This window comes from Carassius auratus, chromosome 17 (assembly GCF_003368295.1).
Source record: "Carassius auratus strain Wakin chromosome 17, ASM336829v1, whole genome shotgun sequence".
Classification (NCBI taxonomy): domain Eukaryota; kingdom Metazoa; phylum Chordata; class Actinopteri; order Cypriniformes; family Cyprinidae; genus Carassius; species Carassius auratus.
Window position 1 is genome coordinate 2766177 of NC_039259.1, and position 15503 is coordinate 2781679.

The following is a 15503-nucleotide window of genomic DNA, read 5'->3' on the forward strand; positions in this document are numbered from 1 at the left end:
TGTGCACTGTAACACAGCAGCTCTTCCAGATATCTCTGCTCTTCACAAGACACGGCTCAAGGAGGAATGCATGCAATGCTGCTCACGCATAGCTTTCAAACCTGTTGTGCAGCGAAGCCAAGGCCCCGTTTATCATGTGACTCCTGAAATGAGGAGCTATAAGGAGCACAGTGCTTATTCGTCTGTGACATGTGTGAAGTATGTGATAGTGAGCTGGAGAGGCACATTTGATCCATAGGTCACACTGCCCTTAGTGATGACCTCTAAATATCAGACCATCAACATGTTGCCAGACGGTAACAAGGACACTGTTTACTGACTGGAATATAAGTCACAGGCAAGAGGCATAACGAGATGAATACAAACAGAGAAATATTCTTTCTGATAGTGATGTTATTGTGTTATTGGTAGGCTATGAGTATTACATAAAAACTATTTCCTTGAACACATTTGTGAATATATTGGTTGATTTTAGTTTTAGTGAAAATGTTCATATAAAAATAAAGCATGTGTGTTCTTTTCTGTTTCCAGGGCAGGCTCCTGAAGCGTTTGTTATCTATTCTACATGAAAGTCTGATGGTGGGATTTGAATAGTTTTTGTGATGAAGGCCTGACACCTGGTGGCCGCTTCGTGCATTACAGCATACTAACGTTAAGTATGCAGTGTGCAGCTTGAAGTATCTTATGTTTTACATCATATTAGGCCAATACTTTCACTACTGCTTTTTCCACATTAGCACTAGACTTATTAAATAAATGATCTGCAGTTTGTCAACATAAATAGAACATTTAGCAGGCCTACGTTTTCACACGAATCTCCTTCAACTCCTTGTAAGTTTACATATTTTCATGCAAATCAGACATACTTGTGTAAAACTTAAAGCTGCCACAAAGATAATTAATGATCTAGCACATGGTTGCTACTGAAAACCCTTGGTGCTGCAAGGTAAAAGGCACACTCTGACTTCCTGAACATTTTATGTAGATCGTTTTCATTGTTATTTATTGAAAAACATGTCCGTTCAATGAAAAACGCAGGTTGTGGCAATTGGTTAAGAAATGTTTTTGTTTTATAACAAACACATAGATTTTTCTTCTGTTGTATAACGTGTAGATTCTTTTGAAATTAAAATAATTCTATTATAATTACTAAATAAGTTTGGCAAAAAAAAATGCTGATTTGTAAATCCCTATTTTATTGTATTTTATAGATTCTAATTTGCTACATTAAATAAATATGAAACCACAGCGGCGCCCCTGTTTGCATGCATACATTTGTTTAGCCCCATACACTGTATCAGTTCATTATACAGAATGACTATTACAGTGCTACATTTCTAAAGATACAGATACATTTGTTGCACTTCATTCATACACTGTACTGTATTTTACAAATGTAATGTTTTTAATGTAATCCGTGCATCACTGCATTCTGTTTTCAGTCTACAATTACTCTGAAACGACTCTTCGGGACTGTTTTACTGTGGCACACAAAGACAAACTCAAGATGTTTTGGATTGCGTTTTTTCTGTCTGTTTGGTGGAAGTCTTTATTTTTCCTAGCACATGTTCAGAATGAAAAATGGTTTCGCTTCAAGTGAATACAAAGTTTGAAAAGGCAAATGAGTAAGACAGAGGAAAAACAGTCTTTGGACTGGACGTGTTCGCAGATGCTGTTACATTGTGCCGATGTACAGTACCATGCAGAATAACAGCTCATTAAAAGCACTTAACACATCTTTTAATGTGTCATCTCGACGCTTTTTTGCTAAAACATTAGGTTGTTTCATTGTGATGTTAGCCATGGGTTCAGTTTCTGCAGACTCCTCTCACTTCATCCCAATCTAATACCGAACAAGCACCCGGAGACCACTCTGACCTTCATCTCTCAGTGGGAATGAGGGAATATACAGGTTATGGATCGGAAAGGCATTTATCTACATATCTGGTTTTCTGAGTCCTTAACACATCATTCAACAAAGCACTCCTGTCGACTGATAAAACCATGCCGTGTGAGCTCCACGGCCTTGGAAAAGTGTTCAGGCTTTGATTTGGCAGGCAGGATGTCACTTCTCCCTCTCCAGCTATTCCACGGTAAGGGTATGGGGTCAGATGTTTTGGACAGGGTCATGTTCGATTGGTTTGAGAGCAGCACCTTCAACTAAAACAGTGTGCAGATGTTTTCCTCTGGCTCCTACAGCACCTCGAGCTCAGCGACCTGACTTGACTCCTCCCCTTTCCCCGCCCTCCCTGCAGCTGTCAGAGTCAGGTGACCAGCTGCGGCTCCCAGGATTGGCTGGACACCTGTGGGCGGCACTGTGTGACCAGCGGAGGGCCTGAAGGAGGCTGGCTGTCCAGACACAAGCCGCTGATCATGTGCTGCAGCGCTGGACCTCTGGGCTTCCACTTCTACAGAGAGACGGGGGAAAAAAGTGCACATGGGTTAATACATTAATAGTAACACATGCAATCACTGTAAACATCCCACAAACAGAGCACAGAAGAGGCTGTAAGAATGACTCTTCTTCTTAAATTCATGAAATTATTAGCTTGTAATAATTATAAAGTTTCCTGTTAGGGTTAGGAGTAGGGTTGGTGTAGGGCGATATAATATACAGTTTGTACAGTTTAAAAACCATTACACCTATGGAGAGTGTGTGTGTGTGTTTGTGTGTGTTTAAGCATCTCTTTATGGTCTTGTCATATGAAGAGCAGCAGCTGATCTCTCTATATAGAATCGGATCTGATTGTGAGGGATGGTCTGATAATCACAAATGCGCTGAGCATGAATGAGTGGACGGATGCAGAGGTCAGACTGATGAAAGATTAAAGATAAAAAGAAAAAAAGATGAAAGCCAGTCCAGCTAAGCCAACTAAGTTGTGAGTGGAACCATATGCTGTGGGCTTATGGGAAGATATGTGTCTGTGCCTGCTGTGTTTCAGATCGAGCGCAGCTATTACCACTGAGAGAATGAGAGACATTCCACCTCAAATGGCCACAGAAGATCACTTTATGAAATGTACATAACTTCCACAAGAACAACTAGTGCTGTCAGAAGAGCGTAATAGTCTTCTGCAAGCAGCAGGTGTCAAACCTGCATGTGATCGATGTGTCTCAGTAGCTCAAATACACACACCTGTCTGGACTCCTTGATGTTGCAGGGCTCCAGTCTGACCTTTGACCCCGCAGTGAAAGCTGTGATGGCCAGACACAGGTCATGCTGACGGATCTGAGGCTCAATCAGGGTCCACTTCTGAGAAAACAGGACAGACCAATGACTGAGGGAGTAATGCAGGTGTAGAGAGAAATCACAATCAAAGAAACTAAACAACAGTTGATAACAGTTATTTCCTTTACTTATTCCAACACAACTCCATTTTTTGTTTTGTTCCAAATAAATCCTCTCATCTCCTCCAACCTACTGCATTACCACCTTTACACTTCACCTTTGTACAGGTATTTGAACCTTAATATTAACCAGTCTTACAGTAAGTGTATTTTTATTTATTTATACATCATCTGAAAGTTTAATAAATAATCTTTCCATTGATGCATGGTTTATAAGGGTCAGACAATATTTGGCAGAGATACAACTAAGTACAAAAAAATCAAAATATTGAGAAAATCATCTTTAAAGTGGTCCAAATGAATTCTTAGCAATGCATATTACTCATCAAAAATCAAGTTTTGATATATGTAATAACAGCAAACAGAGCACTAGGGAGACTCGAACAGTTATTTTTTTATTTGTTAAATGTCCTGCGACTGGAAATGGTTTTAAAAAGAAAACCCACCACTTCGGGTCAACTTATTTAAATATTGTGCCGGAACGACAGATCTGATTGGTTATCCAGTGTTACACACCGAAATAAAACAAGAACAAGAAACTTTAATTGCCAAAAATATTGGAGAATATAAAGTAAATGTGAAAATGTATACATGTATTAATAATGCAATTATAATAATAATATCAATAATGACAATTATGTAATAATATAAAATTTACATGCATGTTGACATGGTAATTTTTCACATTTTCGGGTTTCTCAGCAGAGGAAGTACAAAACAAACCAAAGATCTTGGGAATCATGAAATCAGTGTCAATGCCAAGCCTTAGTTTTGTCTTATACTCTTACTCACTGAAACAACAGCTAAAACTGTTCAGGGAAAAGCAAGACAACACTGGCACACTCCTGAAGTAGTTTAGTTACTGAAGCTAGTGAAAGAGCTAGAGACAGTTATCACACACCTGTGAGGCAGGGATGCTCGGTGTGCTCTTACACTCCTCCAAACCCAGAGCGTCTGTGCCCTGACTCTCCAGACACAAGCCCCCCTGCTTCAGGAGACTGTACACCGCGTCCTGCTCGGGGATCCTGACAGATAAAACACATTCAGAGCGGCAGTCCATCAGAGTCCAGAGACACAGTCCAGTGAACGTGACTCACTTGAGTTCAGGATACACATTCTCAAGATACCAGCGGAAAGAGTTACAGTTCAGCTTCTGCCTTAGAGCAAGCCGGTCTGCAATACTGTACAGAGAGACAGAGAAGGAGAGCGGGTTAAAGGAATACTGCACCCAATAATGAAAGCAAGAGATGTTAATACAATATTCACTGTGTTCTCCATATAATGAGAGCAGACTGTGCCAGGAGCTCACACAGCTTTGTATTGATCATGGCATATTGTGAGGAAAATCTATCAAGTCAAAATAAAGAAATAATTAATGGCATATTTGAATTGCATATAAAATGTCCATCCGTTACATAGTTTTAGTGATTTCAAAAAATGTATTACATTCAAAATAAAAGTTTTTATTTAAATAGTATATATGTGTGTATATTTATTATGTATACAGGTGCATCTAAAAAAATGTAAATTTTGTGAAAAAGTTCTTTATTAAATTTTTTTTTTGTAATTTTCATATGTTCTTGAATCACCCAAAAAACTTTTTCATGATATTGTTTGACAGCTCTGCATAGTTTTAATATTAACAAAACAGTGCATATTTTTCAGTAGTACAAAAATGAAACAGGCCAGATTTCTGCACTCAAAAACCATGGCATAATTTATTATTAATTATTTGCATCTATTTGGTTTCAATTAAATAACCATATTTTCAAAATGCATTCATTCAAATTGCTTAGAATCAGCATTGATCTGTGGAAACACTTCAGTTTATTCAGTGAAATATATTATGAACATGGTTTGGTTAAAACATGACTAGCTGTGGAACAAGTGATATTCAGTTAGTCCAAATGTAAGAGACTGAAATAAATGAGATTTATTGATGATAAATATATAACCTTTTTATTGTGTTTTTATTGTGTAGTTAAAACATATACAGTTTATTAGTACTATCACAGAAATCTGACCTGTTTGATTTATGTATGACTGACCAAAAAGCATCACATTAAATATATGAGCTTCTTTATTATATAAACTGTGTCGTCTAAATAGATGAAAATTTTATATGCAATTCAAGAACATCTTTTTTGTTTTGTTTAGTTTTTTGAGTAAATTGTTATTTGCTATATTGTTATATATACTGTACTTGAAGTAATTTTGTGAAGCTTGTTAGTCTGTTTCATTTTACACTCTTAAAAATAAAGGTGCTTCACGATGCTATAGAATATTTTTTTGTGTGTCTAAATGGTTCCATAAAGAACCTTTAAAATCTCAAGAACCTTTCTGTGTCAAAAAATGTTCTTTGTGGTGAAAAAAAAGGTTCTCCAGATCATAAAAAGGTGAGAAAGAAAAGGTTCTTGACCGAATGGTTCTTTGTGGAACCAAAAATGATTCAGTCTCACTTTATATTAAGTGGCTAACCTCAAAAAACAAGTACAATGTAGCTGTTGTGTTCATAGTCACCCGGTGCTATGGAGGTGGGATATGGGTAAGGTTAGGGTAGTATGGGTAGGTTTAAGGTGTAAGGGATGGGGAAACGGTGTAATTATAAATGTAATTACATAAACTAATTACAGATGTAATTACATGAAGGTATTTAAAAATATATATATAAGTACAATGTAAAATAAATTTAAATAAATAAATAAAAATAAATAAATAACATAAATACATTTATGCATTTAGCAGACGCTTTTATCCATCCTTACAGTGCATTAAGGTTATCAATTTTTACCTATCATGTGTTCCCGGGGAATCGAACCCACAACATTGCGCTTGATAGCGCAGTGCTCTACCAATTGAGCTACAGGAACAATAAAAAGCATGTAAAAAAGTAAAAGTATAAAAGTAAAAGCATGCATGTACACAATAAGTGCATTGCAGAATTAATTTAAACGTAAGTACATACAGTAGTGGTTAAGGCCACTTAATATAAAGTGGGCCCAATGGTTCTTCTATGGCATCGCTGTGAAGAACATTTTAAGCACCTGTATTTTTAAGAGTGTATGCAGCTACATGAGCATTCTTCTAAACATCTCCTTTTGTGTTCCACTGATGAAAGAAAGTGATGTACTGAAGAACTGAAGGTCACCGTAACCAGATCTACATAAGGTTTGAGAGACGTCTGACCTCCCGAAGGCCTTGCCCTGCGCTGACGGTCTTGCGGCGTAGTAATACTGTTTATACTCATCCATCCAGACCTCAGCAGCTCTCCGAGTGTTCCTGCAGCATAACAGCCATTCATTCATACACTGCAATGCAAAACATAGGATTGCAAGTTACATAAAGGTCAATTTACTTGATGTAGGTGAGTGCGTTGCCCTCTGGAAAGTCATAAGGATGGCGTTTCCTGAAGACGTGGCCCACGCGACTGCAGGGCAGGATCTCAAGACTGCCGCCACACATCCACACTCTGAACGACAGCTCTACAGCATCACAACAGGACAGACAGAAAAAATCACATTCATGTGTAGAAGTAAACAGAGACATTAGAAATATTGTTACGATCATCCTGAAATAGGAAGAGCACTGCAATAAAAAAGCAACACAGGCTTTCCTGCAGATCTTTTTGTCCTAAGCATCAGGACATTTCCTTGTTTCCATTCCCATAGTGTCACGCACACACACTGATTAAAAACCTCACTTCCTCTGGATCATTGTGTTGTATTCGCTCCTTCAAGACACGTATTGTTAAAGAAGGACCAGAAGAGGATCCCGATCTCCTGTTATGCCCAGAAGAGGCTCCTGTTACTGAAACAAGCCCAGAAGTGGCTCCTGTTCCTGAGTTAAGCCTAGATGTGGCTCCCAGTGTCGGGTCCAGCCCCAGAGCCCGCTCCAGTGTGGGCTCCAGCCCCAGAGCTTGCTCCAGTGTCGGCTCCAGCCCCAGAGCCCTCTCCAGTGTGTGCTCCAGCCCCAGAGCCCTCTCCAGTGTCGGCTCCAGCCCCAGAGCCCTCTCCAGTGTGGGCTCCAGCCCCAGAGCCCTCTCCAGTGTGGGCTCCAGCCCCAGAGCTTGCTCCAGTGTCGGCTCCAGCCCCAGAGCTTGCTCCAGTGTCGGCTCCAGCCCCAGAGCTTGCTCCAGTGTCGGCTCCAGCCCCAGAGCTACCTCTAGTGTCGGCTCCAGCCCCAGAGCTTGCTCCAGTGTCGGCTCCAGCCCCAGAGCTCCCTCCAGTGTCGGCTCCAGCCCCAGAGCTCCCTCCAGTGTCGGCTCCAGCCCCAGAGCTCCCTCCAGTGTCGGCTCCAGCCCCAGAGCTCGCTCCATTGTCGGCTCCAGCCCCAGAGCTTGCTCCAGTGTGGGCTCCAGCCCCAGAGCTTGCTCCAGTGTCGGCTCCAGCCCCAGAGCTCACTCCAGTGTCGGCTCCAGCCCCAGAGCTCCCTCCAGTGTCGGCTCCAGCCCCAGAGCTCCCTCCAGTGTCGGCTCCAGCCCCAGAGCCCGCTCCAGTGTGGGCTCCAGCCCCAGAGCTTGCTCCAGTGTCGGCTCCAGGCCCAGAGCCCTCTCCAGTGTGGGCTCCAGCCCCAGAGCTTGCTCCAGTGTGGGCTCCAGCCCCAGAGCTTGCTCCAGTGTCGGCTCCAGCCCCAGAGCTCACTCCAGTGTCGGCTCCAGCCCCAGAGCTCCCTCCAGTGTCGGCTCCAGCCCCAGAGCTCCCTCCAGTGTCGGCTCCAGCCCCAGAGCCCGCTCCAGTGTGGGCTCCAGCCCCAGAGCTTGCTCCAGTGTCGGCTCCAGCCCCAGAGCTCACTCCAGTGTCGGCTCCAGCCCCAGAGCCCTCTCCAGTGTGGGCTCCAGCCCCAGAGCTTGCTCCAGTGTCAGCTCCAGCCCCAGAGCTTGCTCCAGTGTCGGCTCCAGCCCCAGAGCTCCCTCCAGTGTCGGCTCCAGCCCCAGAGCCCTCTCCAGTGTCGGCTCCAGCCCCAGAGCTTGCTCCAGTGTGGGCTCCAGCCCCAGAGCTTGCTCCAGTGTCGGCTCCAGCCCCAGAGCTTGCTCCAGTGAGGGCTCCAGCCCCAGAGCTCCCTCTAGTGTCGGCTCCAGCCCCAGAGCTTGCTCCAGTGTCGGCTCCAGCCCCAGAGCTCCCTCCAGTGTCGGCTCCAGCCCCAGAGCTCCCTCCAGTGTCGGCTCCAGCCCCAGAGCCTGCTCCAGTGTGGGCTCCAGCCCCAGAGCTTGCTCCATTGTCGGCTCCAGCCCCAGAGCCCTCTCCAGTGTGGGCTCCAGCCCCAGAGCTTGCTCCATTGTCGGCTCCAGCCCCAGAGCTTGCTCCAGTGTCGGCTCCAGCCCCAGAGCTTGCTCCAGTGTCGGCTCCAGCCCCAGAGCTCACTCCAGTGTCGGCTCCAGCCCCAGAGCTCCCTCCAGTGTCGGCTCCAGCCCCAGAGCTCCCTCCAGTGTCGGCTCCAGCCCCAGAGCTCCCTCCAGTGTCGGCTCCAGCCCCAGAGCTTGCTCCAGTGTGAGCTCCAGCCCCAGAGCTCACTCCAGTGTCGGCTCCAGCCCCAGAGCTTGCCCTAACTGGGGTTCAGGGGCCCTCCCTGGGCTCGACGGGGGATTGGGAGCCACATCTAGGCTTAACTCAGGAACAGGAGCCACTTCTGGGCTTGTTTCAGTAACAGGAGCCTCTTCTGGGCATAACAGGAGATCGGGATTCTCTTCTGGTACAACTGATTATTTCCCTTGTCATTATAAACCCGGTCTCTTTAGTTCAAGTTTAGTTCAATTGTCAGTCCTTAAAGTATCATGACGTAAAGTTATGTATGTGTTTCTTCTTCGCGGTTGTTATGATTTAAAAACCTCACTTCTTCTGGATCCTTGTGTTGTACGTTTATGTCTACATAATATTTGTGTGTGCACTTTGTATAGTCCTGTGTATATTATGTGTATATATAAAAACATACACATACAGCACATATATATTTAAAAAAAAAATCTAAATATAACAACTTTTGAGGATTTACGATGCTGATGACCGTTGTCTTGTGAGAAGGGTCCATTAGTGAGGACATCCTCACACTATTCTTTATTCAGCTTGAGCAGTACTGTATGATCACTGTATGTCTGACACTCAAACACATCACAGCAGAGGAGTAAAATCATGCATCTGAACATCACTTACCAAAGTTCTCCCCACCCCAGATGTCCATGTGAGTGTCGTACTGGCCCAGGCGATTAAACCAGCCTTTCTCCATGACAAAGATTCCTCCAGCAATCACAGGAGTCCTGCCAAAGCAGGACACGGTTCAAAACATCTGAGACCAAAATGCTTCTAGTTTTCTAAAAGCTTCTGGGTGCTTAAATATGTAGGTATTTCAGTGTTACAAATTGGCTTCCATTCGATTCATTTTTTCTTTGTGTTTAAGATTCTAAAATTTAAACAGGTTTAAATAAGATTCTAGATTTACTATCAGACTTTCTTAATGAAGACTGAGAGAGAGAGAGAGAGAGAGACCTGATTGGTTGTGTTGGGTCGTTTCTTGCCATTTTCTGTTCTATAGGAATCTGCTCCCATTTGAAGTGTAAACTCCAGTCGAAACCTGTCGTCAAAGAGGAAGAAGAAGTGAGGCGGTTACTTCTGGAGCCAACACATGCAGTACATTTGAATCAGTCAGCAATCAGACTAGTGGTTGACTGTTTTTTTTTTTTTTTTTTTTTTTTTTTTTTTTTTGATGGCTAATACCATAACGTACATATGTGACCCTGGAGCAGAAAAGCAGTCTTAAGTCTCTGGGGTCTATTTGTAGCAACAGCCAAAAATACATATTATGGGTCAAAATTATCTTTTTTTTTTTTTTTTTTTTTTTTTTTATACACAAAAATCATTAGGATATTAATTAAAGATCATGTTCCATGGAGACATTTTGTAAATGTCCTACTGTATAAATATATTACAATGTAACTTGTGATTAGTAATATGCATTGCTAAGAGCTTAATTTAGACAACTTTAAGATGATTTTCTCAATATTTCGATTTTTCTGCTCTTTTTCTGCTATTTTTCAAATAGTTGCATCTCAGACAAATATTGTCCTCATAACAAACCTTACATCAATGGAAAGATGATTCAGCTTTCGGATTATGTATAAATTTCAGTTTCTAAAAAATGTACCCTTATGACTGTGTGCATATACTATAATTTAAACAGCATGTAAAACAATTGTTTCCAGTGAAGTTTAATTTATTTTACATACTAAATTGAAATCATTGACTGTAAAAAAATAAACCTGTAAAAAATGAAACTGGATATTGTGCACTAACATTTGAAATCAGTGATTTAAAGATTACATTTGCATCTGCGTTTAGGTGCTGGTGTTTTAGTGCTGTCTAAATAAAGGTCCCGTCACTGTCAATCACTCATCAGCCAAGCAAAAATGACAAATATCAGCATGTATATCAGACTTTATTCACTGATACCTTTACATTAACCAGATTTGTGTGATTGCTGGCTCAGAGTTCGCTCCTTTAAAGCTCAGGAGATCTAATGCTCATGCTTGTGCTTCTATTATCAACTCTATCTTTGTCTCCTAATATTCCTTCATAACAATAAAATTAGATAGAAATGACTCAAAGTCTTACAAACTATATAAGCCAATATAAATAAAACACAAAAAGGTGAAAATTTTGCAAACTAAAATCAAAATGCAAACTAAAAAATATGAAAATAAAAGTTAATTTAAAATACTAATAAATAATCGAATAGTTTATATGTAATATTAGTATAAGACTGGTTCATAATGAGATCCTTTGGTGTCTTGGCAAATCTGACCGAAGTCTGAGAAATCTGTGAGATTATTGGGGATTATTCTTAGCAGAAACATTGAAGATGTTCTCCATTTACTCTCATTGCTTTCTGGCAGAAGCAAATATTGTAGTGATTAAATTGCCAGATAAAAGAGTTGATTTAGTATGGTAAAGCAGAGAGATCTCTCACCTCCTCTCAGGTCAGCAGAAGCGGCCAGGTAGGCGAAATTATCCAGACTGATCACATCAATGATGGGACTGACCACACGCGTGTGATCCTGACAGGAGAACACAAACCACACATGACCACTGGGTAAAAAACTTTGCAAGTATTTGATTTAGTTAGTCATCATTGTATTTCAGGGCAGCTGAACGCAACAGAGAGAAAGACATGTGACCACCCTGCTTTCAGAAGAACTAGGAGGAACGCATGAAATTAAAATTTCATTTTTTTATTTTCTAAAAGGATTGTGGCAATCAGAAGAGAGAAAGATGTCAAATTTATAGTCACTCCCTCAGCAGCTGTATTTCATTGGCAAGGTAATATAACATAAAGTAGAGTGTTATAAACTCAAACACAATATTAAAAAAATGAAATGCATCATCTGAGTGTGTAAAGGCTCTGTGGATCTGCAGCCTGAGCTCTCATGTGTTCTTTGCTGCTTTACTCGCTGCATGTAGTACATATACTTGTGCATCCATAAAACTATTTTACGAGCATGTAGGCATGAGTATGTCAGGGAAGTTTATATTACAACTGCATAAGAAAATCACATGCTTTCAATTAGAGCTGGCTGTGGATGCAAACACGCTGAACTCTGTGCTCACAGCTGGAGTATGTGTGCGGGGAAGCCCAGAAATCCATCTGCGACACACCACACCTACAGCAGATTCATCAGGACACTCCACTCAGAAAGAGCCTGGCTTGACAGCTTCTCTTCAGAAAACACAGTACTGTGAGTTTACCATGGTACTGGTACTGAATGATTACAGCTTGGCATTCACGTGCTTCAAAGAACACCATCATATTACAATGACACATGGTAACAAAATAAACAACAACAAAAAAACCAACAACAACAGGGAACTAAAACACAGTATTACCATGATACCACGTCCAAACTGGACGAGTGAACCTAATAAAATAAAAAATAAAAAAATCTAAAAGTTCTGTCCTGCTCTTATTGTGAAAGTTTAATAAGAAAAAAAAAATTAAAAGTAAAAAAAAAATTATTTGTATTTTTATTATTATTTAAATGCATGTATACTGTTCCATACTGCTATTGTAATAGAAGAAGAAGAAGAAAAAAACACGGGAAAAAGGTAAAAAACATTTTTTGTAAATCTTAATTCTGACATTTAACAAAACTTGTTTTGTTGTGCATTTAATAACTTTGTATTTTTTTTGTGTTCTGAATTGCGGATGAAACTAGTGGTAATCATTCATCTAATATTACGTCATTCAGAATTCATCCTTCTCTAAAAACATTAAGCCGTAACTTGATCATCTCAATATTTACAACTAATTTGAACTTTTTAAACATCTGCTGCTCAAAAATACAGATCCATGAAAACAATTTTAATTCAAAGTGTCATAATTCAAATGTTCAGGCGTCAGACACTGATTTTCTTTTCAAGTGTTGTTTGAGGAGAGAGTGTGTGTTTCTTTCAGTGTGTATCATTAGATTTAGTACAGTGCTCAGATTATTTAGACATGTGTATTAAAAGCATAAAAATAAGGAAATGAGTCAAAAATGAAAAAAGCATGAGCATTCATGGACATTAAAAACGTTTTACACTATATTTTAGAAAGTGTCTAAACTGCTTTCCAATGCTCAAGTGTCTTGATTTTACATTTGATAAAACGACATTTTCATATTTCCATCTGAAGAAAGTGTGGCCAAAGAAAAAGTCCACCCTCATGTCCTCAACAATCAGCAGATTTGAGCAATCATCCAGAATCCCTGCCTGCAGCACAAACAAGGGTTACTGAGAAACACAAGGCTCTTGGCTCCAGAACAAAGCTCTTATGCTGCAGAAAAGTGGTTGAGGACATGATGATGATGATGATGATGATGATGATGATGATCGCTCTTGATGATTTAGGATGAGAGAGGCTACATGGTGCAGCTGTGAGAAGACAAACGACCGTCCTCTCGCTCTGATTCTGGGAAAGTCTCCCTCTGAAGAACTAGACTGGACTCATTCATGACTCATTACTGACTCTCCACACTCACCATGTTAAAGCAGCGTCAGCTATAGATCAAACTCTACAATAACCTGCTGCGAATTCATCTGTCCCTACACACAAGCTAGATGAAACATGCACAGGTTGCATGGCATGCATCATCCTCTAAAACCGTGAATAAAACTTATCAAGGTAAAAACAAATATGACCTGGACTACAATAAACTACAATAAACACAGTGTGTTTTGTGCTGTCAGAACATGAAAAATCACTTGAAAATTAGAATTGCTTATTCTTCCAAAACGTCAACCATTCTGCGTAATCTAGATTCAGGACATTTGTCTTTCATTTGTACAGTAAACACTTGTAGAAGTGATTGCGTCAGCACGGGACGTCCAGTGTCAAGTCTGAGTCGAGAAGCGCTGCTCTGAAACAGACATGATCGATGTTTCTCTGAAGTACTGATGTGTACAGCTGTGTACTGCTGATGCTCCACCGCAAAAAGAGAGAGAGAGAGACTTTAAAATGTTTGGAAAATGGCTAGATGTCCTAGGAATCCACCATGATAAAATATAAATATTGGCCTCTGACACTTAATTAGACTAACTTGTCACTTTGTCAGACTCGGTTCCATGTTTTGTGTTCTGCTCCCTAATTGTTCCATGTCCTGGTTTTCCTTCCTTGCCCTTATTTGGCTTTTCCTGCTCCTGTCCCCATTTAGTTATAATTGTTTCAGGTACAGTATTTCTTCTTATTAGTTATCCTCCTTCTAGTTCTAGCCTGTTCTGTTCTTCCTCGTCTGGTTTTGTTTCAGCATCATTACTCCAGTCTTTATAGTGTCAGATATAGTGTCAGAACAGATATTCTAAAGGGTTGTGTATCTGAACACTTCTCCTTCTGACTGAACGTCTCTGTGAATAATGCGGTTGTGTTTGGCCGGCTGGTGATGTGTTACCTCTCTGACTCTCTGGATCATGGGCTGCAGCCAGTCTGTGTTGACCTCACAGTGACTGTCCAGGAAGGTGAGGACGGAGGCCGACGCCGCAGACGCCCCTCGGACACGAGAGCGGATCAGACCTGAGCAACACCAGCACACACTCATTACACACAACACCAGATCATACATGCACTGAGGGCACAACTTCATCTGTATGTTAAAGCTGCAGTAGGTAACTTTTGTAAAAAATATATTTTTAACATATTTATTAAACCTGTCATTACGTCCTGACAGTAGAATATGAGACAGATAATCTGTGAAAAAATCAAGCTCCTCTGGCTCCTCCCAGTGTCCTATTGCCATTTGCAGAAAGTCATGCGCTCCCGTTAAGAAACAACCAATCAGAGCTGCGGTCCGTAACTTTGGTTCTGTTCAAAATGTACAAAAATGTATATAATAAGCGAGTACACCATGAATCCATTTTCCAAACCGTGTTTTTAGCTTGTCCTGAATCACTAGGGTGCACCTATAATAAGTGTTTATATTCGGACTATTTTAGATTGCTTCAGGGGTACCGCGGCGGAGTAACCCAGTACCTTTGTGATTCTTCATAGACATAAACAGAGAGAAGTAGTTCCGGCTACGATGTTCTTCCGCAAGACGCAAGCAGTTCTGTTTATTAACCGCTAGAGCGTCAAAAGTTACCGACCGCAGCTTTAATGGACTAAAGCTGATCAACTTAACCTTAACCAAAACCATTTAAAAGTTTGGGGTCAATCAGAGTCAATGTTTTAGTTGTTGTTTAATGTTAATGTTTTTGAAAAGTCTCTTCTGCTCACCAAGGCTGCAATTATTTGATTAAAAAATGTGAAATTTTCTTACCATGAAACATTTATTTTCAAGACTCTCTGATGAATATAAGATTTAAAAGAACAACACTTATTTGAAATATAAATATTTAGTGTCAGCTTTGATAAATTTAATCTTTAGTGAATTAATTTTTTTTATTTATCTCACTGACCCAAAACTTTGGACAAAAGTGTGAGTATTTCAACTTTGCAGTCTTTAATATGCCCTGACAGAATTTACAGTTTTATTTGAATGATTCCTGATGGAGGATGTCATTCTCATGTTCTCAAATATATTACATTTATGCCAACCAAACTGCTTTTTCTAGGTTAAATTAGGTAGTTCTTTTTAGGTAACAAAGGCAGATCACCACTTTTTTTTTTTTTTGATATTGCAAATGCAAAAGCAAAACTAT

At 40.6% G+C, this 15503-nt stretch overlaps 1 protein-coding gene across 1 annotated transcript in view; it reads right to left on the reverse strand.

Moving 5' to 3' along the window:
* Positions 1 to 1510: 1510 nt before the first annotated feature.
* LOC113116976 (polypeptide N-acetylgalactosaminyltransferase 16) overlaps positions 1511 to 15503 on the reverse strand; it is a 34480-nt gene continuing 20487 nt past the window's right edge. The window contains exons 6-15 of the mRNA XM_026285297.1: positions 14258 to 14379; positions 11305 to 11392; positions 9828 to 9912; positions 9495 to 9598; positions 6704 to 6830; positions 6535 to 6627; positions 4446 to 4529; positions 4250 to 4373; positions 3137 to 3253; positions 1511 to 2408 (exon numbers count right to left, since the gene is read on the reverse strand). Of these exons, the coding sequence (XP_026141082.1) occupies positions 2265 to 2408; positions 3137 to 3253; positions 4250 to 4373; positions 4446 to 4529; positions 6535 to 6627; positions 6704 to 6830; positions 9495 to 9598; positions 9828 to 9912; positions 11305 to 11392; positions 14258 to 14379 (1088 nt within the window). The 3' untranslated portion in view covers positions 1511 to 2264. The remainder of the gene's footprint in view (positions 2409 to 3136; positions 3254 to 4249; positions 4374 to 4445; positions 4530 to 6534; positions 6628 to 6703; positions 6831 to 9494; positions 9599 to 9827; positions 9913 to 11304; positions 11393 to 14257; positions 14380 to 15503) is intronic.